The sequence below is a fragment of the Coregonus lavaretus genome (genome assembly GCF_964263955.1).
Source record: "Coregonus lavaretus genome assembly, chromosome: 12".
NCBI lineage: Eukaryota > Metazoa > Chordata > Actinopteri > Salmoniformes > Salmonidae > Coregonus > Coregonus lavaretus.
This window is the reverse complement of record NC_139999.1, coordinates 56,759,770-56,783,256: the sequence shown is the minus strand read 5'-3', so window position 1 is coordinate 56,783,256 and position 23,487 is coordinate 56,759,770. Positions and strand designations below refer to the sequence as shown.

The following is a 23,487-nucleotide window of genomic DNA, read 5'->3' as shown; positions in this document are numbered from 1 at the left end:
TGGGATAGAAACTCTGTGGCTTTATCGTTGGGGTTTTGTTTGGTGAAAGACTAGGAATGCCTTGGAGATCGACCAGTTTATCACGATCGACCGGTTGGTGACCACTGGGCTACATCCTCATGTCCAAACCGATGATGAGGCAGACGCCAGAAAATGTAGCCAAACCTTTAACAAATATAATGAAGGATAAATAACATTATTTTCTAAAGGCTTGATTTTGTCTACATACTCTCTCGCATGTCGCAAGGACAAACTATCAAAGACTACAAAAGCAAATCCAACTGTGCGGTGCCCACCAAAGCCTCCCTCTAATACGAGCTTAAGGAGACCACCATCGTCCCAGTGCCCAAGAAAAACAAGGTAACATGCCTAAATGACTATTGCCCCATTGGGCTCACCTCGGTCATGAAGTGCTTCGAGAGGCCGGTTGATGACCCACATCAAGGCCGGCACACTGGACCCATTCCAATTTGCTTACCACTCCAACAGTTCCACAGAAGATGTCATTTCCATCGCTATTCACACGGCTGTAACTCATCTGGACATGAGGAAAACCTATGTGAGTTTGCTGTTCATTGACTACAGTTCAGCATTCAACAATATTGTTCCCTCCAAGCTCAACACCAAGCTCCGAGCCCTGGGTCTGGACACCACCCTCTGCAACTAGATCCTGGACTTCCTGACGGGCTGACAACAGGCTGTGAGGATTGGCAACAACTACCTCCTCCACGCTGACTCTTAACACAGGGTTCCTCCAGGGGTGTGTCCTCAGTCCTCTGCTGTACTCCCTGTTCACCCACGACTACGTGGCTTTGCACGACACCAACTCCATCAAGTTTGCAGACGACACCACGGTTGTAGGGATGAGGTAAGTTAACTGGACCTGTGGTGTCATGACAACAACCTCTCCCTCAACGTCAGCAAAACAAAGGAGTTGATTGACTTCAGGAAGCAGAGGAGGGAACATGCCCAGATCCACATCAATGGGACTGCAGTAGGGAGAGTGACAAATGTTAAGTTCCTCGGCGTCCACATCACCGAGGACTTGTCATGGACCAACAACACCACCACTCTTGTCAAGAGGGCGCAAAAGCGTCTCTACTTCCTAAGGCGTCTGAAGAAATTCGGCATGCCGCCCTGGGTCCTCTCCAAATACTACCGCTGCACCATAGAGAGCGTCCTGACCGGTTGCATCACTCCCTGGTACGGGAATTGCGCCGGCCACGACCGCAAGGCCCTCCAGAGAATGGGATGAGGCATTATTAGGCCTATCTGTGTTTCCTTCTTATTCACCATCGGATGTAGGCAGTTTGAAATCCAGTGGCATCTGTGTAGTAGTGCTGAGCGATTAACCGAAATGTCATTTATTTTCCACGGTTATTAAACAACTAATTTACTGTTGGTTCAATTACTTGAATGCTATTTAGTTTTGGTTTTTTGTGAGCTCAACATGCCGTTACTCTAGAGAGAAATCAAGTCAAGAACTATTGGACGCTGGGCTGAAGGGAATATTAGTTTTCATTAAGAAAATATTCAACCTAGTTCAGCAGAAACGTGGTAATTAACTACAATGACCATAATCTATTGATCCGGTTTTCGGCTCGGACAGAGATGGATACACACAGACTGCATGAGAGCGGAATGTACACCACACAATGACTATAGGGATAGAGAGAGTTTGTGAGGTAGCGCTACACGATTGATAGTTGAAGTAGTTGGTAATAAGCAGTCTTGAAAGTATGCCTTATCTACTTTGAAGAACAAGTAAAATAATTTAGTCAGACAGCTCTGCAGAATACTTAGGCAGCTTCTAGCTAAAGAGGATTACTCTAAAGACATTACAGTATGGGGAGCACTGACATAAATTAAGTGTTTGTCTGGCAGGGTAGCTACTACTGCCTGAGCAGAGATGAGATGATGACTTTATGGAATGAAAAATAATAATGTAATCAAATAAAAACTAAGGAATATACACAACTGAAATATGTTATTATTTCGTAGTAATTCCTTCTTTTTCTATTGATGTCTACTATGGCTGTTGCGGTGACCGTATTACCGCCACACAGTAAAATTCCAATTGACCGCTGAGTCACGGTAATCTCTTTTTATGCACTCTGGATTTACGTTGGTAGTGCCCAACTAGCTAACGACCATCAGGTAGCTAGCTAATAGTCTGGTACTCAGGGCGGGAAAGCGGCCTCCATTCGCTATTCGAGTGCATACACGAGTGTACACGGATTACATATTTTTTCCCATGTTCCTGCCCATTTGATAATGAGCTATTCTAAATCAAAACAAATGTTATATATTAGTAAACACTACATTAAATTGAGAATAGTCTGAAGGGGGAAAATACAGTATGATCACTTACATTTTAGTCATTTAGCAGACGCTCTTATCCAGAGCGACTTACAGTTAGTGAGTGCATACATTTTCATACCGGCCCCCCGTGGGAAACGAACCCACAACCCTAGCGTTGCAAGCGCCATGCTCAACCAACTGAGCTACAGGGGGCCTTGATGAGAGAACAGCGTGTGCAGCCTTAGGCAAGGAACAGAGCGCAAGCTTTTTTTTTATGACTTTCTCAAATCATAAATAGCCTATAGTCGCATCATGCAGCCCATATGTTGTGATTTCTAAGACATTAAGGTTTGTATCATTGTCAACTAAAGTTGCCAAATAACTCTAAAGCCAGCATATGTTTCAAATGATCTCTTCCACGCTCAACATCTTCTGAATAACATTATCTTCTTTTTTTTCTTTTTTTTTGACCTGCCTAAAATAAATAATGAATTTATTGCGATGGTTTATATTAAATTGATTTATTCAACTTTTTAATATATAGATGTTCTTTTATTCATGGAGGCCTTGAGATGCTAAACGGTTTTGTTAATTAACAGTCAATTACCACGAGACTGGCAGACTTTTGCATGACAATAACCGGCTGATCAAATTTCATGACCGTCACAGCCCTAATGTCTACCCAATGTGGACCTGACAGACAATGGATTTAATATTTTCAATATATTATTATTTCATAATGCATTTAATGTTTAAAAAATAATAATAAAAAAAATAAACCAAACCGAACTGACCTCAAATCACTAATTGCTCAGTTATTGCAGAGGTCCCGTGTAGCTCAGTTGGTAGAGCATGGCGCTTGCAATGCCAGGGTTGTGGGTTCGTTTCCTACGGGGGGCCAGTATGAAAATGTATGCACTCACTTAACTGTAAGTCGCTCTGGATAAGAGCGTCTGCTAAATGACTAAAATGTAAATGTAAGTCTGTCAGTTTTTCGTCATAATTTACTTGGTTCCTTAACCCTGAGTTGAACGTTTGACCTCGGCACTGTCCTAACAGTAAAAACAAACCAGCGCTGCAGTCAAAATATCTGCTTCTCTCCTCAAACAAGAGCGTCTTTTGTCACACAGGGCCTCAGTTTGTTGGAGCCGGGTTGTCTTGATGTGATTTCAGAGAGCAAACTGTTTACCCCAACAATTAACTAATTTGCTCATGTCATGCCAATGACCAGTTTCACTCACTGACCTCTATGCTTGTATGAAATCCCATCTGATCTCCCAGACTTGAATAAAACCCAGAATACCATGGAATGGTGACTATTAAAACCTACCCTAACCAGAAACCGTGGATAGATGGCAGCATTCGCGCAAAACTGATAGCGCGAACCACCGCATTTAACCATGGCAAGGTGATTAAAACAGTGTAGCTACTCACTCCGCAAGGCAATTAAACTGGCAAAACATCAGTATAGAGACAAAGTGGAGTCGCAATTCAACGGCTCAGACACAAGACGTATGTAGCAGGGTCTAAAGACAATCACGGACTACAAAAGGAAAACCAGCCACCGTCTCGCTTCCAGACAAGCTAAACACCTTCCTCGCCCGCTTTGAGGATAACACAGTGCCACCGACGAGGCCCACTACCAAGGACTGTGGCCTCTCCTTCTCCGTGGCCGACGTAAGTAAGACATTAAAGCATGTTAACCCTCGCAAGGCTGCCGGCCCAGACGGCATCCCTAGCCGCGTCCTCAGAGCATGCACAGACCAGCTGGCTGGTGTGTTTACGGACATATTCAATCTCTCCCTTTCCCAGTCTGCTGTTCCCACATGCTTCAAGATGGCCACCATTGTTCCTGCCCCAAAGAAAGCAAAGGTAACTGAACTAAATGACTATCGCCCCGTAGCACTCACCTCTGTCATCATGAAGTGCTTTGAGAGACTAGTCAAGGATCATATCACCTCTACCTTACCTGTCACCCTAGACCCACTTCAATTTGCTTACCGCCCCAATAGATCCACAGACGATGCAATCGCCATCACACTGCACACTGCCCTATCCCATCTGGACAAGAGGAATACCTATTTAAGAATGCTGTTCATTGACTATAGCTCAGCATTCAACACCATAGTGCCCTCCAAGCTCATTAAGCTCGAGGGCCTGGTTCTAAACCCCGCCCTGTGCAACTGGATCCTGGACTTCCTGACAGGCCGCCCCCAGGTGGTGAAGGTAGGAAACAACATCTCCACTTCGCTGATCCTCAACACTGGGGCCCGACAAGGGTGCGTGCTCAGCCCCCTCCTGTACTCCCTGTTCACCCATGACTGCGTGGCCAAGCACGCCTCCAACTCAATCATCAAGTTTGCAGACGACACAACAGTAGTAGGCTTGATTATCAACAATTACTAGACCGCCTACAAGGAGGAGGTGAGGGCTCTGGGAGTGTGGTGCCAGGAAAATAACCTCTCACTCAACGTCAACAAAACAAAGGAGATAATTGTGGACTTCAGGAAACAGCAGAGGGTGCACCCCCCTATCCACATCGATGGGACCGCAGTAGAGAAGGTGGAAAGCTTCAAGTTCCTTGGCGTACACATCACTGACAAACTGAAATGGTCCACCCATGCAGACAGTGTGGTGAAGAAGGCGCAACAGAGCCTCTTCAACCTCAGGAGGTTGAAGAAATGTGGCTTTGCACCTAAAACCCTCACAAAATTTTACAGATGCACAATTGAGAGCATCCTGTCGGGCTGTATCACCGCCTGTTGCGGCAACTGCACCGCCCGCAACCGCAGGGCTCTCCAGAGGGTGGTGCGGTCTGCCGAACGCATTACCGGGGACAAACTACCCGCCCTCCAAGACACCTACAGCACCCGATGTCACAGGACGGCCAAAAAGATAATCAAGGACATCAACCACCCGAGCCACTGCCTGTTCACCCCGCTATCATCCAGAAGTCGAGGTCAGTACAGCTGCATCAAAGCTGGGACCGAGAGAATGAAAAACAGCTTCTATCTCAAGGCCATCAGACTGTTAAATAGCCATCACTAGCACATTAGAGACTGCTGCTGCCTATTGAAAGCACTGGCCACTTTAAGAAATGGAACACTAGTCACTTTAATAATGTTTACATTTCTTGCACTACTCATCTCACAGTTGAAGTCAGAAGTTTACATACACCTTAGCCAAATACATTTAAACTCAGTTTTTCACAATTCCTGACATTTAATCCTAGTAAATATTCCCTGTCTTAGGTCAGTTAGGATCACCACTTTATTTTACGTATGTAAAATGTCAGAATAATAGTAGTGAAAATGATTTATTTCAGCTTTTATTTCTTTCATCACATTCTCAGTGGATCAGAAGTTTACATACACTCAATTAATATTTGGTAGCATTATCTTTAAATTGTTTAACTTGGGTCAAACGTTTCAGGTAGCCTTCCACAAGCTTCCCACAATAAGTTGGGTGAATTTTGGCCCATTCCTCCTGACAGAGCTGGTGTAACTGAGTCATGTTTGTAGGCCTCCTTGCTCGCACACGCCTTTTCAGTTCTGCCCACACATTTTCTATAGGATTGAGGTCAGGGCTTTGTGATGGCCACTCCAATACCTTGACTTTGTTGTCCTTAAGCCATTTTGCCACAACTTTGGAAGTATGCTTGGGGTCATTGTCCATTTGGAAGACCCATTTGCGACCAAGCTTTAACTTCCTGACTGATGTCTTGAGATGTTGCTTCAATATATCCACATAATTGTCCTTCCTCATGATGCCATCTATTTTGTGAAGTGCACCAGTCCCTCATACAGCAAAGCACCCCCACAGCATAATGCTGCCACCCCAGTGCTTCACAGTTGGGATGGTGTTATTTGGCTTGCAAGCCTTCCCCTTTTTCCTCCAAACATAACGATGGTCATTATGGCCAAACAGTTCTATTTTTGTTTCATCAGACTAGAGGACATTTCTCCAAAAAGTACGATCTTTGTCCCCATGTGCAGTTGCAAACCGTAGTCTGGCTTTTTTATGGCGGTTTTGGAGCAGTGGCTTCTTCCTGTGGATATAGATACGTTTCTACTTGTTTCCTCCAGCATCTTCACAAGGTCCTTTGCTGCTGTTCTGGGATTGAATTGCACTTTTTCCGCACCAAAGTACATTCATCTCTAGGAGACAGAACGCGTCTCCTTCCTGAGCAGTATGATGGCTGCGTGGTCCCATGGTGTTTATACTTGCATACTATTGTTTGTACAGATGAACGTCGTACCTTCAGGTGTTTGGAAATTGCTCCCAAGGATGAACCAGACTTGTGGAGGTCTACAATTTTTGAGGTCTTGGCTAATTTATTTTGATTTTCCCATGATGTCAAGCCAAGAGGCACTGAGTTTGAAGTTAGGCCTTGAAATACATCCACAGGTACACCTCCAATTGACTCAAATTATGTCAATTAGCCTATCAGAAGCTTCTAAAGCCATCACATAATTTTCTGGAATTTTCCAAGCTGTTTAAAGGTGCAGTCAACTTAGTGTATGTAAACTTCTGACCCACTGGAATTGTGATACAGTGAATTATAAGTGAAATAATCTGTCTGTAAACAATTGTTGGAGAAATTACTTATGTCATGCACAACGTAGATGTCCTAACCGACTTGCCAAAACTATAGAGCTAGAAGCACAAGCATTTCGCTACACCCGCAATAACATCTGCTTAACACGTGTATGTGACAAATAAAATTTGATTTGAATACTAAGGTGACGGTGGCAATGGACTGTGTCTCTCAGCTGGTGTTGATATTTCTCAAAGCACTGCTATATTTCTTCTAGGAGAGATTAATTCAGTAAACTCTCAATATTCTATCAAATGTCAACTGTTGCAAACTGCTTTGCCATGATTCTACGGGAATTGGCATTTGTGGTCCGAAATCTGCAACAAATGAATGCTAGTGTTGGTCTGAGGGGGATTTTAATGATAAGTAGGCCTAGTTAAAAACTCCTTTTTGCATTTGCTACTCTGTCATACTGTCTGATGTAACAAATATCTCACAAGATCATAGAGTTAATGTGCATCCATTATAACCTTAGCAACGCTATCACATCTGCCTTGTTGTGGAAGTTTTCATGGGGAAACGAAGGAGGGTCTGTGTGGTCGTAATAATCCATACCTCTCTGATACTGGTGGCCAGTGGAGGCTGTATGTAGGGCTACTAGGTTGCCTTACTGAGCCAGCGAGAGGCGCAGGTGATCCAGCATTAGCAGGGATTGGGGTTGGGATGACTGGGACACATTCATACAGAGGATAATCTCAACACTGTTCTCAGCAGGAGACGCACGGTCCTGCCCAGGGGTTAGGGTGGGGAGAGGGAGGAATATCACTAGGGATTGTGGAGGAACCTTTGCTGGGTCCCTCTTTCCCTCTCATTTTCTCTCACGGTTTTCATCTATCACTGAAAGGAGTATTATCTTCCCTTACTGCGCAGCCGTCTCATAGGAAGTGCTCTGTATTCAGTGACAGAATGCTACAATGGCCTGTTTATTAAAGAGGCTCTGGGCCGGCAGGGCGAGGGCTTTGCAGTTTAGGGCTGGACTGGAGAAGCCACACTGGGCCCTGTGTGATGGGAGTGGCTCAGCCACTCTCTCTCTCTTTCGCCCTATACAGTGCATTCGGAAAGTATTCAGACCCCTTGACTTTTTTCCACATTTTGTTACAGCCTTATTCTAAAATTGATTTAAATTACTTTTTTTCCCTCAATCTACACACAATACCCCATAATGACAAATCGAAAACAGATTTTTTTACATTTTTGCAAATGTATAAAAAAAAAAAAAATGAATACCTTATTTACATAAGTATGAGACTCGAAATTGAGCTCAGGTGCATCCTGTTTCCATTGATCATCCTTGAGATGGTTCTACAACTTCATTGGAGTCCACCTGTGGTAAATTCAATTGATTGGACATGATTTGGAAAGGCACACACCTGTCTAAATAAGGTCCCACAGTTGACAGTGCATGTCAGAGCAAAAACCAAGCCATGAGGTCGAAGGAATTGTCCGTAGAGCTCCGAGACAGGATTGTGTCGAGGCACAGATCTGGGGAAGGGTACGAAAATATTTCTGCGGCATTGAAAGTCCCCAACACAGTGGTCTCCATCATTCTTAAATGGAAGAAGTTTGGAACCACCAAGACTTTTCCTAGAGCTGACCGCCCGGCCAAACTGAGGAATCGGAGAAGGGCCTTGGTCAGGGAGGTGACCAATAACCCGGTGGTCACTGTGACAGAGCTCTAGAGTTCCTCTGTGGAGATGGGAGAACCTTCCAGAAGGACAACCATCTCTGCAGCAATCCACAAATCAGGCCTTTATGGTAGAGTGGCCCGATGGAAGCCACTCCTCAGTAAAAGGCACATGACAGCCCACTTGGAGTTTGCCAAAAGGCACCTAAAGGACTCTCAGATCATGAGAAACAAGATTCTCTGGTCTGATGAAACCAAGATTGAACTCTTTTGCCTGCATGCCAAGCGTCACGTCTGGAGGAAACCAGGCACCGCACATTACCTGGCCAATACCATCCCTATGGTGAAGCATGGTGGTGGCAGCATCATGCTGTGGGGATGTTTTTCAGCAACAGGGACTGGGAGACTAGTCAGGATTGAGGGGAAGATGAACGGAGCAAAGTACAGAGCGATCAATGATGAAAATCTGCTCAGGACCTCAGACTGGGGTGAAGGTTTACCTTCCAACAGGACAATGACCCCAAGCACACAGCCAAGACAACGCAGGAGTGGCTTCGGGACAAGTCTCTGAACGTCCTGGAGTGGCCCAGCCAGAGCCCGGACTTGAACTCGATCGAACATCTCTGGGGAGAGACCAGAAAATTGCTGTGCAGCTACGCTCCCCATCCAACCTGACAGAGCTTGAGAGGATCTACAGAGAAGAATGGGAGAAACTCCCCTAATACAACTGTGCCAAGCTTATAGCGTCATACCCAAGAAGACTCGAGTCTGTAATCGCTGCCAAAGGTGCTTCAACAAAGTACTGTGTAAAGGGTCTGAATACTTATTTAGTTGTTATTTCAGTTTTGTATTTATTTTAATAAATGTACTTGCATTTCTAAGAAACAGTTTTTGCTTTGTCATTATGGGGTATTGTGTGTAGATTGAGGGAATAAAAAAAACAAAAACATTTTAGAATAAGGCTGTAACGTAACAAAATGTGGAAAAAGTCAAATGGTCTGAATACTTTCCGAATGCACTGTACATCAGAACGGCCCCATGCAGAAATGGATCCAGTGCTGCGTTTTTTACATGTTTGATGTGCCATATTACCCAATCCATTTTCAAGTGCTTCAGTCGCCCCATAGGTGGCACCGAGTGTCCTTGCTTCTAATTGAGGGTGAAATCGACTAGGGAGGTTTTCACATCTTGGCTGGCTTCCAGACTTATCTAGCCTGCCACAGTTGGGTTAGCAGGACCAATGTTATTTGCAGGTCCATTTGTCTGATTTCTTAAATTGAAGTCTTCAATAATAATGTCCAGAAAGTCTGGTAATTTATGACACAAGCAATAGTAATGAAAGTCCCGCACTCACTAATGCCTCTTGTTTTCTCTGTTATTGCCAAAATGTTGGCATGCCCTAGCCAGAGAACTGTGGCTGTCCAAATAAGCTCATACGGTTGATAGAGCTAGTATCTGAGGTCTTTAACCTCCTAATGAGTAGTCCAGCGGGATGCTGCTTTTGTTCCTGCTGCTCCTGCTGTAATGAAAACAGGTAATAGGGCCAAGTGTTGCTTGCTTCCATCATAAAACTGGACTCATCCTAATGATCTTAGGAAAACATATGACATCATCTGATGTTAAAATTGCAGTGTGACTATTTATATATCTGCAGTAGTTTAAATAAATATAATTTTCTGTCCCAGAGGGCAGTGAGTCATTATGTGCATCCCAAATGGCACCCTATTCACTATTCTGTATAGTGTAGGGAATAGGGTGCCATTTGGGGCACAGGCATTGTGGTGTTAATTTTGTAGAATGCAAAGGCCTCTATCTGTCTGGGCTCTCTGTGTCTTCCCCATATCTGACTGGCTGACATCAAGGTCTCACTGGGCCTGCCTGGGATATTAAGTGGATAAATGAGTGCAATCAGAAGCAGATGTTGGTGTCTCTCTCGACAAGGTCATTCCCATGTTCCGGCCAATCGTAATATATGGATATCACATGACTGGGCAGGGGCGCAGCCATGGGTGGGCTTGGAAGGGCATAGGCCCACCCACTTGGGAGCCAGGCCCAGCCAATCAGAATGACTTTTTTCCACACTAAAGGGCTTTATTACAAACACAAATACTCCCCAGCTTCATCAGCTGTCCGGATGGCTGGTCTCAGGTGAAGACGCCGGATGTGGAGGTCCTGCGCTTGCGTGGTTACATGTCTGCAGTTGTGATGCTCGTTGGACGTACTGCCAAATTCTCTAAAACGACATTGCTCAAAACCAATTTTTTTACCCTTCAGTCTGTGTACTTTACTGTATTTATACTTGCAATTATTACCTTTCAACAGGAAAAGCAAAAAAATCACTGGAGGACATCCAACTTTCTTGGCTTCATCAGGCTTGTAATATGGCGTTATTGTCAAGGTTTGGAAATTGACAGGTTTGTTCTGTTTTGTTCCATTGTTTTCCAGGGGCGACAAAAGAGATTGGCTCGGCCTTGACGAGAATGTGCATGAGGCACAGAAGCATAGAGTCCAAACTGAAGCTCTTCACCACGTAAGTGATGGAACTGTAAATCATGGTTTCTGGAAGACATTGATTTAGTATTACAACAGTCATAAGGCAACCCCCCCCCCCCCCCCCCCCCCCTAAAATGGTATCTTCAATGTCATTGTTTCCTATTTCTTTGGTTAGGGCATATTACTACTGCCGTCTTTAACATTTCAGACCATTACATTTCAGACTATTATATGAAAAGGTGACATAAAGCATTCCGTGACAATTATATATCAGATGGTTGCTTCTCTGATACTCAATGTTTTTCTGTCACACACTGAGTGAGCGATATCGACTCAGACCTGCATTCTATGCAAGTGATTGGTTTCTGGCAGGGCCTTAGTGTTCAGGATTTCCAGCTGTGTGTGATTGCATGTGTTTTGCTGCATACTGAACTCAGTCAGTATCGGACATTCCTCCAAAAACCACAGAGCACTCTCGCCTGCTAGGATGATGACCCTGGCTGACTTGGCAAGTAGATGACGAACTGCTCTACTACCCTGAACCCAATTCCACCTGCCTACTTCAGCCCCAGCAAATCCAATCAGGCCCTGCTTTAGGCTCATCTCTGTTGCTCTGTGTGCTGATGAGACCAACAAATTTAACATTTTGTCCAGCTGTAAAACAGCACTGAGAACGTGTTGCACTACAGCCAGTGCTCTCTCTAAACCTGGGACACTGCTATAATGGGACACGGGCTGTGGATAGATGAGTCAGAGATTGGATTGTTGCTCTCTGGTACCATTTGCACACTACTAAACCAAGCTGGGCCAAGCTGTACTGCGCTGGCCTGGTTACACATTAACCATAGTTGCTAGAACCATGTGAAAAGAAAAATATCAGAGCCAGTACGGGTCGGCGTGATAGTGGGAAAAGGGTATAGCCCAGGATGTACTTTTCTTCGGTGGAAATCCAGGCAGTCGCTCATTCCTTATTGTCTTATTTCTCCCTCCATCATTTCCATCACTCTCCCAGCCTCTGACATGCTGTAGTGTCTTTCTCTGGTTGCATTATGCAGTGTCAAGTTATTGACCGTCCAGCTTCAGTTGGAATTAACACTGACCGACACCAAAATCCCAATGATCCCACTGACTCTACATAGGCCTGTACATAGGCCCAACCCAGATAAGGGCTCAACTCTGAATAGGCCGTTAGACAGACTAGAGGGAAGGGGAACTAACAGACTTCCGCTAAACCTATAAGCTTCATTACTAAGATCTCTTATCTTTATCACTTTAATCTAGGTTTCCCCCAGTCACCCTGTGTGTGGAGAGAGGTTAGGTGAAAGTGTGAACAGTACTATCTCACGTCGTCTATTTATAGACACTCATTGTGTGCTAACCTGTCACGGCTGATCAGCTTTGGCTACATTACTTGGTGCTATGCGGGGTATGTGACGAAAGGAGTTCACAAACATAGGCACAGACACATGCATACACAATATGGATTTTGTGTTGTAGATATGTGGTAGTGGAGTAGGGGTCTGAGGGAACACACTTATTAGTGTGCTGTGAAATCTGTTATGAATGTATTGTAATGTTTTTATTTTTAATGTATAGCTGCCTTAATTTTGCTGGACCCCAGGAAGAGTAGCTGCTGCCTTGGCAGCAGCTAATGGGGATCCATAATAAATACAAATACAGCATACCTGACAGTATGCTCAGTTTAATTGCTTTGCTTTCCAAGCTATGGTGTGTAGTTTTGATGACCTGATTTATCTATGGTAGGTCCGCCTATCAATTGCAATTACTTATAGCCCTAAAAAAAACCTTCCCTATTTGTTTCCATTGATAATTCTGAATTTGATGAAGTTGAATCTTATCAACCAGTCTGGAGAAGACGCCAGGTGAACCACTGGGTGTGTAATTGTAACTTAACAGCTGGTTTATTGGGTTCCACTGCAGGGCACTAACAGATACCCTGATCAATCCCCTTGAGCAGAAGATTGAGGAGTGGAAGAAGGTGGCCAGTCAGTTGGACAAGGACCATGCCAAAGGTAGGAGACCGTACATACACACACAGGCCTACATGCACTAGACACTACCAGTCAAAAGTTTGGACACACCTACTCATTCAATAATTTTTTATTTATTTTTATTTACATTTTCACTTTTTTGGTTACTACGTAATTCCATATGTGTTATTTCATAGTTTTGATGTATTCACTATTATTCTACAATGTAGAAAATAGTAAATATTAAGAAAAACCCTTGAATGAGTAGTTTCGTCCAAACTTTTGACTGGTACTGTAGATACAAAAGTATGTGGACACCCCTTCAAATTAGTGGATTCATCTATTTCAGCCACACCCGTTGCTGACAGGTGTATTAAATCGAGCACACCGCCATGCAATCTCCATAGACAAACATTTGCTGTAGAATGGTGTACTGAAGAGCTCAGTGACTTTCAACATGGCACCGTCAGAGGATGCCACCTTTCCAACAAGTCAGTTCGTCAAATTTCTGCCCTGCTAGAGCTGCCCCGGTCAACTGTGAAGTGGAAATGTCTAGGAACAACAACGGCTCAGCCGTGAAGTGGTAGGCCACACAAGCTCACAGGATGGGACCGCCGAGTTCTTAAGCGCGTAGCGCATAAAAATCGTCAGTCATTTGTTGCAACACTCACTACCGAGTTCCAAACTGCCTCTGGAAGCAATGTCAGCACAAGAACTGTTCGTCGGGAGTTTCATGAAATGGGTTTGCATGGCCGAGCAGCCGCACACAAGCCTAATATCACCATGTGCAATGCCAAGCGTAGGCTGAAGTCGCATAAAACTCGCCGCTATTGGACTCTAGAGCAGTGGAAACGCATTCTCTGGAGTGATGAATCACGGGTTTGGCAGATGCCAGGAAAACGCTACCGGCCCAATGCATAGTGCCAACTGTAAAGTTTGGTGGAGGAGGAATAATGGTCTGGGGCTGTTTTTCATGGTTCGGGCTAGGCCCCTTAGTTCCAGGTGAAGGGCAATCTTAACGCTAAAGCATACAATGACATTCTAGACAATTCTGTGCTTCCAACTTTTTGGCAACAGTTCGTGGAAGGCCATTTCCTGTTTCAGCATGACAATGACCCCGGGCACAAAGCAAGGTCCATACAGAAATGGTTTGTCAAGATCGGTGTAGAAGAACTTGACTGGCCTGCAAAGAGCCCTGACCTCAACCCAATCGAACACCTTTGGGATGAATTGGAACGCCGACTGCGAGCCGGGCCTAATCGCCCAACATCAGTGCACGACCTCACTCATTTTCTTGGGGTTGAATGGAAGCAAGTCCCTGTAGCAATGTTCCAACATCTAGTGGAAAGCCTTCCCAGAAGAGTGGAGGCTGTTATAGCAGCAAAGGAGGGACCCAACTCCATGTTAATGCCCAGGATTTTGGAATGAGATGTTCGAGGAGCAGGTGTCCACATACTTTTGGTCATGTAGTATACATTCTGAGATGTCTAAATTATTTCACTGGCACTTGATGTATCTCCTCATGTCTTCCCAATGCAGAATACAAGAAGGCCCGAGCAGATATCAAGAAAAAATCCTCAGACACAATCAAGCTGCAGAAGAAAGTTAAGAAAGGTAAGGGCGTCTGTTTCTAACTTTTTAAGTGCTGTGTGATGTGACACTCTGGCGTAGATAATAAACGCAGTTGGCAATGTGTAGGGTGGGGGGAAGGATTGGACTACACCTGAATGGAGAGTGTGACGCATATCAACGAGAACAGTCATAACCGAGGGTCATGTTACCTCACCACAGCTGGCATTGTGCAAGGAGACAATGATGTGGTTTCTCCACGCCCGCGGTTGTTACAGGGCCGCTCCTTCGCCAATCCATCTCACCACACCTACCATTTTCCTCTTCCATAAATGGTATCGTTTCAGCCAGGTTGTGTTTAGCTCTAGCTCAGGACTTTTTTTCTTAGTCTCTGTAAAATGAGTCTGTAAAGGTGAAGACATTATTCCCAATGTAAAATTATATGACAATAACAACAATCTTACCTCATTAGTTAGCCTAAAGCTTAAACACGATAGTCCACATGCCCATTATGACATTTAAACGCTAGGCTGGTAATGATGTCATGACTATCGCGGACCTATGGCTCTGAACTATGAGCTTCAGTCTTCTGAGAATTTAAGTGTTTGTTTATTCCTGAAGTTCTTGTATCTCAACAGCAGAACTATCATAATATGAATATATGGGTACCGAAAGTTGGAGAGAGGGATGACGAGCATGTGTCGTTGTGACTTTGCACATTCACTCACCAGTGAAAGGTCTGTCATTATTATGTGGCGTTAACCCGCTTCAGTGGAGAAACGCCTCCAGTTCGTCCCGTTATGGCTGCGCTGAGGTCAAGACTCCTCAGAGCTTGACTGCGCGGACTCATCTCTTATCTGACAGAACGCCCCCTCTATAGCTTATTCACCACTCACCATCTGGTCCTCAGTGGCAGAGTGTGGTCCTCAGTCGCTCAGTTGGTAGAGCATGGTGCTTGCAACACCAGGGTAGTGGGTTCGATTCCCGCTGGGGCCACCCATACGAAAATGGAATATATGCATGACTGTAAGTCACTTTAGATAAAAGCGTCAGCTAAATGGCATATATTACCATCTCCTCAAGGCTCTTTGTTAGAGAACCCTAAACCTTGCCTGACAACTAAAACTGAATTCTTCCGCTGGTCTATCGTTCGCTACATGCTTCAGTCTGAGACTGACATAATTGAAGTTGTTTGTTTGCGACATCAAAATGAGGGGTGTTGTACAAAACAATGTCATCAGCGATTGGATCATCCCTAACCAGAGTATCAAAGCCAATGACTAATTTTCAAAACACCGCTTTACCCACGTGTGTTCTGCCTCTGGCCCAAACTATTGGTTTCTGAGACCAATCAGAGTCTATTCTCGAAACCGTCGGGGAGGTACTCCGATCCAGACGGAGAAGAAACTAACGTCCGGGGGCATGGCATAGCGTTTGGCCGGAGCAAGGAGTTTGGGTAGCCAGGCAACCATAAACCTAGATCACTGGTTAGAACTGTCACAAACTACCTGAATGAAGTGGGCAGGGAGGCTTTTATTCCTTCTACTGCAGTTTTCGATTTGTTTTAAACTGCCTCTTTCTAAAGGAGCAATAAGGCTTATCGTTTGAACTAGTTAAGGCACCTAAAGGCAAAGGCTTGCGTTCTAAGATGAACTAATATAATTAGCCTCTGTGATGTTCTGAGGTTGTCATTCTCCACAGGTGAACATGACCTGTAAACCTTGCCATCCATGCTACTTTTACCCCATTAAGCCTCATAGATACAACTTGACTTCACAAGCCATTTCTAGCACCCGTTAGCTATCGTTAGCACCTGCTATGTGAAGAGCCTGTCAGATAGCAGTTCTCTTTCTGGAGAGGGATATGATCCGCCAATCCGTGTGATGAGAGGGAGCCCAGCAGTATGCAAGACTTAGAAGATTTTGAATGATTAAACCCAGCGAGCTGAAGGGAAAGACATTAGGATGCTAACCGTGTCACTGCGCGTTTTGATGGCTGGGAGATGAGCAGAAGCATGAGGAGGAGGGTTTTGAGCTTAAGCTACGCCACTTCCCTCTCAGCTATGCTAAATGTAGGGCAGTAGCAGGCTCGTACTGAACAGGCCTGTTGCTGCGACCCCATTGTTCCCCATAAACAAGGCCTGGGGGGGATTGAGAGCCTAAGGGGGGCGCCGCCTCACACAAGTGTAGGAAACACCCCCGTTGAGACTTGGCCCACTCAATCAGAAACATTTGTGGATAGCTGCCTGCGCTAGAGCAATTGTTTTTGTCAACAGGGTTGACCAGGGATCTCGTCCCAATAGTTCAGTTTTGCCCCTTGTAACACTGTAAACATCAACGAGCAATGATGGGGGCAGGGAAAGCTTGAGCACAGTGTGTGATGCACTAAAGAATTGTGTAGTGGTACATTTACCATGATGTAGCCTTAAATGGGGTGACTGTCTGATGTCAGTTTTGATATGTCGATACATACATTTGGCAGCGTGGCAAGAGTTTTTCAACATTGTTGATTTTAACGGTGCAAAAGCTGAGTCTTTCCTCATTGTTGGGTAATGTAACCTTATTGCTGTAACCCCATTTTGTGGTAATGTGCAGTTGGAAGGTAATCACTCAGGCCCAGGCAGCAAAACACCTGGTCGAGGGCGGGGTGGGGGGGCTGACTGATAGTGGTGTCAGTAGGATAACGTCATTATCCGTTACACCAATCCAGCACGTGGAAAGTATAGACCTGTGTACAAAAGAGGCCCCTGTTTCCTTACAGTATACCTCACCTCCACCTATTAAAATGAAGAACCCTGAACCCACAAACCCTTAAAAGGCCGAAATGATCACCACCACGCCTGAACTGAATTAATACTTTATTGCCTTCCCCGCTCCTTTCCACTGTTTCTCACGTTCATTGTCCTCTCTCTCAGTAGCGTGGTCAGTTTGTTGGTCCCATGATTATTTTTGGCAGCGCACGGCCCTCCCTCCCTGCCTGGCCTTACAAAGGACCCATTGGACAATGTTGAAACAGAGAGCGTATCTGGAAAAAGAGGCTAACGGCCGGGCGAGGTTCTGCGAATAACCCCACCAGAATAGTGTAGTAGCAGCAACAGCCAAGACTCACTAACTAAAATAAAAAAAAGTGAAAGAAATAAACATAAAAAGACTCACAAACTTAACTCAGTGCAGCTCAGAGCAATAAAGGTAAGAGTCCATTTAGGGAGGCCACTTCGTAGTTCAAAGTTGTATTTGTCTTTCTAGGATGAGTCACTGTCGCATACAATGGTTAGAGAGACACTGACTAGTTAGCTACTCTCCTTTGAAGTAAAAAAATGGAAGTGCAATAAAATCCAATAATGTGCAGCCCTGACTCTTGAATTCAGGCAGTCGTTCCCCTTGTGGAAAGCGGCCATGTGGTTGAAAAGTCCAGAGGGGGAGGTGTACATCAGTTGGGTTAGGGTGCCCTTCGACCCCTCTCTAACTTCCTTTGCTCCCTTTACCAAACCCAAGGCCTTGGTTTACAACATGGGCCAACCACGGGCCACATTGAATTGGCATGCGGGCGCTTTTTGCCCGCAGGCCGTGAGTTTGAGACCCCAGGTTAACAAGGACCTCTCTTATAGCCTGAAGACCAGTGCCATAGGGTTAATCTGGGAGAGGTGATTGAAACCAGGTCATGGTTAAAAGGTGAGCCGTCTGTCTAGGTCTTGGTGAAATAACATGTTTACTGTTGTTATTGCAATATACACCACCGGTCAAAAGTTTTAGAACACCTACTCATTCAAGGGTTTTTCTTTATTTCTTACTATTTTCTACATTGTAGAATAATAGTGAAGACATGTAGTAACCAAAAAAGTGTTAAACAAATCAAAATATATTTTATATTTGAGTTTCTTCAAATAGCCACCCTTTGCCTTGATGACAGCTTTGCACACTATTGGCATTCTCTCAACCAGCTTCATGAGGTAGTCACCTGGAATGCATTTCAATTAACAGGTGTGCTTTAAAAGTTAATTTGTGGAATTTATTTCCTTCTTAATGCGTTTGAGCCAATCAGTTGTGTTATGACAAGGTGGGGTGGGGGGGGGGGGGGGGTAAAAGCGCTATTTGGTAAAAGACCAAGTCCATATTATGGCAAGAACAGCTCTAAGAGAAACGGCAGTCCATCTTTACTTTATTACATGAAGGTCAATACGGAACATTTCAAGAACTTAGAAAGTTTCTTCAAATGTAGTCGCAAAAACCATCAAGCGCTATGATGAAACTGGCTCTCATGAGGACCGCCACAGGAATGGAAGATCCAGATTTACCTCTGCGGCAGAGGATAAGTTCATTAGAGTTACCAACCTCAGAAATTGCAGCCCAAATAAATGCTTCACAGAGTTCAAGTCACAGATACATCTCAACATCAACTGTTCAGAGGAGACTGTGTGAATCAGGCCTTCATGGTCGAATTGCTGCAAAGAAACCACTACTAAAGGACAACAATAGGAAGAAGAGACTTGCTTGGGCCAAGAAACACAAGCGGCCAAGAAACACAAGCAATTGGACAGTAGGAAATGTGTCCTGGTTTGGGCTTAGTGGGACTATAATTTGTTTTTCAACAGTACAATGACCCAACACAACTCCAGGCTGTGTAAGGGCTATTTTACAAAGAAGGAAAGTGATGGAGTGCTGCATCAGATGACCTGGCCTCCACTATCACCTGACCTCAACCAAATTGAGATGGTTTGGGAGTCGGACCGCTGAGGGAAGGAAAAGCAGCCAACAAGTGCTCAGCATATGTGGGAACTCCTTCAAGACTGTTGGAAAAGCATTCCAGGTGAAGCTGGTTGAGAGAATGCCAAGAGTGTGCAAAGCTGTCATCAAGGCAAAGGGTGGCTACTTTGAAGAATCTCAAATATATAATATATTTTAATACTGTTTTGGTTACTACGTGATTCCATATGTGTTATTTCATAGTTTTGATGTCTTCACTATTATTCTACAATGTAGAAAATAGTAAAAAAATAAAAACCCTTGAATGAGTAGGTGTTCTAAAACTTAGAGGTTAGCATTCCATGAGATTTACACAACTTTCTACCTGAACGCACAAGACCAAAATGCTGTTTAACAGAACAGGATCAGACTGCTTTTCTTGGTCATGTTCAGTAGGATGTTTTACATCCATATCACAGCCATATCACAATCATATCACATGCTCATTTACATGGTCATCTTTGATACATCGTTATTTTGATCATTGTTTAGATTATCACATCACCTAGTGACCCCGATTTAATAAATTGAACAAATCCCTTTTAAGTTTCTAATGCACAGGCCACACACACCCTGAGAGAAATTAAGACTTGAATGTCCTACATATTTCCAGTGCATGTAGTGCATGAATGTTAGTTAAAGGCACAGGTGGAGTAGAGTCGGGCTTTGTTAGCGAAATGAACCCCTGAAGGAATGTGGGCAGCTCGCTCTCTGCTCCCGGGCTTAGAGATTACTTTTGACCTCTTGGGTCCAAAGTCGAGGCCAGGGAGGTCAGATGGGGAGGATTAGCGAGTCGGGGGTCGGACAAAACCCTCTCTTTTATCCCCAGGAAACATGGAACAAATGCTTCCCCAGTTCCTAATCAATCAGAGAGGGATTCATTGAATTGAGTTTTGCTCTGAGAAAAACAAAGATGTGGTACACTAGAACTTGGTCCTCTGTAGCTCAATTGGTAGAGCATGGCGCTTGTAACGCCAGGGTAGTGGGTTCGATCCCCGGGACCACCCATACGTAAAAATGTATGCACACATGACTGTAAGTCGCTTTGGATAAAAGCGTCTGCTAAATGGCATATTATATTATAACTTAGTTAATTCGTTTCGAGCTGTGATGAGCAGAAATGTGTTGTTCATCTGCTCAATTAAATTGAGCAGTTTCTGTTTGAGGTTTGAGTTCTCGGTGCAGTTAATATGGGTGGTCTTGTTTGGCGGTAATTAAGCTAAGCTTTATACTTCCGCGAATGTGGCTGTGAGTGTGTATGTATCATCATGTCTCATGGGAATGTTGTATGCTGGGGGGAGGGTCCTCTTATTTGAGATTGGAGTGTGTGTTTCACATCAAGTGGGCCGTGTTTGTTACCACAGAGGGTGGTGCAGTGTCCTCAGTGCTGACTCACCCCTCTGGGCCGCTGTGGGAGGCTGTCCTCCTTAGGCCTCCCTGTAGAGCAGCAATCAGAGGAGGGATGTACAGATTCCTGGGATATCTCCCTGTCTAGCACCCGCGCTGCCCAGCACCACTAATGCTGAACTGATCCCACCTGGAGCATTTAACAGCTCTAGATAGGAAATACCCCTAACCAATCCATTACGTTCCCCAGCACGAAAAACGAATAATGTTGCTCAAACAGAAGAGGGAACTAACAAAGAATCACTGACCACAACCAAAACGAAACAGGTGGGGTTTTAGGAGGGGTTCTGAAAGACACTCATGGGGGTGTCCACTGAAAGTTGACTAGCAACAACAACTGGGACCTTTAAAGACACCCACCATGAGCGCCCACTAAATTTGCCCAAGAACAGGCAAACAAAATTAAAACCCACACCAAACTCAAAGACAGGAAGCAAAATTCTTTGTCTAGAAATCAAATAGAGACTAAAGGTGTTAACCCTCCACATCTCTCAAGACAACTGAGGCACTAGGCCAGCCACTCTTAGATATCACCTGGGCCAGCACAGGTGAAACTACTTCCCACTAATGAGATGACAAACCAGCACAGGTGTAACACATAGTAACTAACGAGGTGACACCAATCGGTGCGCCGCACGTGCTAACGTCCAACCTCAAAATATAAATGGAAAGACCAAAGCCTGTAACACCTTCCCCCATAAGACAACAAATATATCCTATATTTTGTTGGACACATTTGCTCACAACCAACAGAAAATAACTTCCATCTCACAGCATGATCAACTTAAATGCGTTGCGTTCTCCAATAAAAACATGGTGTCTACTGTCAACAATTAAATACAAGATGAAACAGCCACCTTTTTTATTTTATTTACTGTATATAATATTCAGTGCCAGTCAAAAGTTTGGACACCTACTCATTCAAGAGTTTTTCTTTTTATATTTACTATTTTCTAAATTGTAGAATAATAGTGAAGACATCAAAACTATGAAATGACACGTATGGAATCATGTAGTAACCATTAAACCATTAAACCCCTACAACTCATCCAGAATGCCGCAGCCCGTCTGGTGTTCAACCTTCCCAAGTTCTCTCACGTCACCCCCCTCCTCCGCACACTCCACTGGCTTCCAGTTGAAGCTCGCATCCGCTACAAGACCATGGTGCTTGCCTATGGAGCAGTGAGGGGAACGGCACCTCTGTACCTTCAGGCTCTGATCAGTCCCTACACCCAAACGAGGGCATTGCGCTCATCCACCTCTGGCCTGCTGGCTCCCCTTCCTCTGCGGAAGCATAGTTCCCGCTCAGCCCAGTCAAAACTGTTCGCTGCTCTGGCACCCCAATGGTGGAACAAGCTCCCTCACGACGCCAGGACAGCGGAGTCACTCACCACCTTCCGGAGACATTTGAAACCCCACCTCTTTAAGGAATACCTGGGATAAGATAAAGGAATCCTTCTACCCCCCCCCCAATTGTAAAGTGGTTATCCCACTGGCTATAGGGTGAACGCACCAATTTGTGAGTCGCTCTGGCTAAGAGCGTCTGCTAAATGACGTTAATGTGCCCTTGAGCAAGGCACTTAACCCTAATTGCTCCTGTAAGTCGCTCTGGATAAGAGCGTCTGCTAAATGACTAAAATGTAAATGTAAATGTAACCAAAACAGTGTTAAACAAATCAAAATATATTTTATATTTGAGATTCTTCAAAGTAGCCACCCTTTGCCTTGATGACAGCTTTGCACACTCTTGGCATTCTGTCAACCAGCTTCACCTGGAATGCTTTTCCAACAGTCTTGAAGGAGTTCCCACATATGCTGAGCACTTGTTGGCTGCTTTTCCTTCACTCTGCATTCCAACTCATCCCAAGCCATCTCAATTGGGTTGAGGTCTGGGGGTTGTGGAGGCCAGGTCATCTGATGCAGCACTCATCACTCTCTTTCTTGTTCAAATAGCACAGCCTGGAGGTGTGTTGGGTCATTGTCCTGTGGAAAAACAAATGATAGTCCCACTAAGCGCAAACCAGATGGGATGGCGTATCACTGCAGAATGCTGTGGTAGCCATGCTGGTTAAGTATGCCTTGAATTCTAAATAAATCACTGACAGTGTCACCAGCAAAGCACCTTTACACCTCCTCCTCCATGCTTCACGGTGGGAACCACACATGCGGAGATCATCCGTTCACCTACTCTGCGTCTCACAAAGACACGGTGGTTGGAACCAAAAAGACCAAAGGACAGATTTCCACTGGTCTAATGTCCATTGCTTGTGTTTCTTGGCCCAAGCAAGTCTCTTATTATTATTGGTGTCCTTTAGTAGTTTCTTTGCAGCAATTCGACCATGAAGGCCTGATTCACGCGGTCTCCTCTGAACAGTTGATGTTGATGTGTCTGTTACTTGAACTTATTTGGGCTGACATTTCTGAGGCTGGTAACTCTAAGGATCTTATCCTCTGCAGCAAAGGTAACTCTGGGTCTTCCTTTCTTGTGGCGGTCCTCATGAGAGGCAGTTTAATCATAGCGCTTGATGGTGTTTGCGACTGCACTTTCAAAGTTCTTGAAATGTTCCGTATTGACTGACCTTCATGTCATAAAATAACTTTAATTAATAATAATAATAATAATAAACTTTTAAGAAGGCACACCTGTTAATTGAAATGCATTCCAGGTGACTACCTCATGAAGCTGGTTGAGAGAATGCCAAGAGTGTACAAAGCTGTCATCAAAGCAAACGGTGGCTACTTTGAAGAATCTCAAAAATAAAA

At 44.5% G+C, this 23,487-nt stretch overlaps 1 protein-coding gene across 2 annotated transcripts in view; it reads left to right on the top strand.

Moving 5' to 3' along the window:
• Nucleotides 1-23,487, top strand: part of mtss1 (MTSS I-BAR domain containing 1) — a 128,905-nt gene that overhangs the window by 66,434 nt on the left and 38,984 nt on the right. For both annotated transcript variants that reach the window (XM_084173739.1, XM_084173738.1), the window contains exons 4-6: nt 10,968-11,052; nt 12,957-13,048; nt 14,546-14,620. In XM_084173739.1, the coding sequence (XP_084029865.1) occupies nt 10,968-11,052; nt 12,957-13,048; nt 14,546-14,620 (252 nt within the window). The remainder of the gene's footprint in view (nt 1-10,967; nt 11,053-12,956; nt 13,049-14,545; nt 14,621-23,487) is intronic.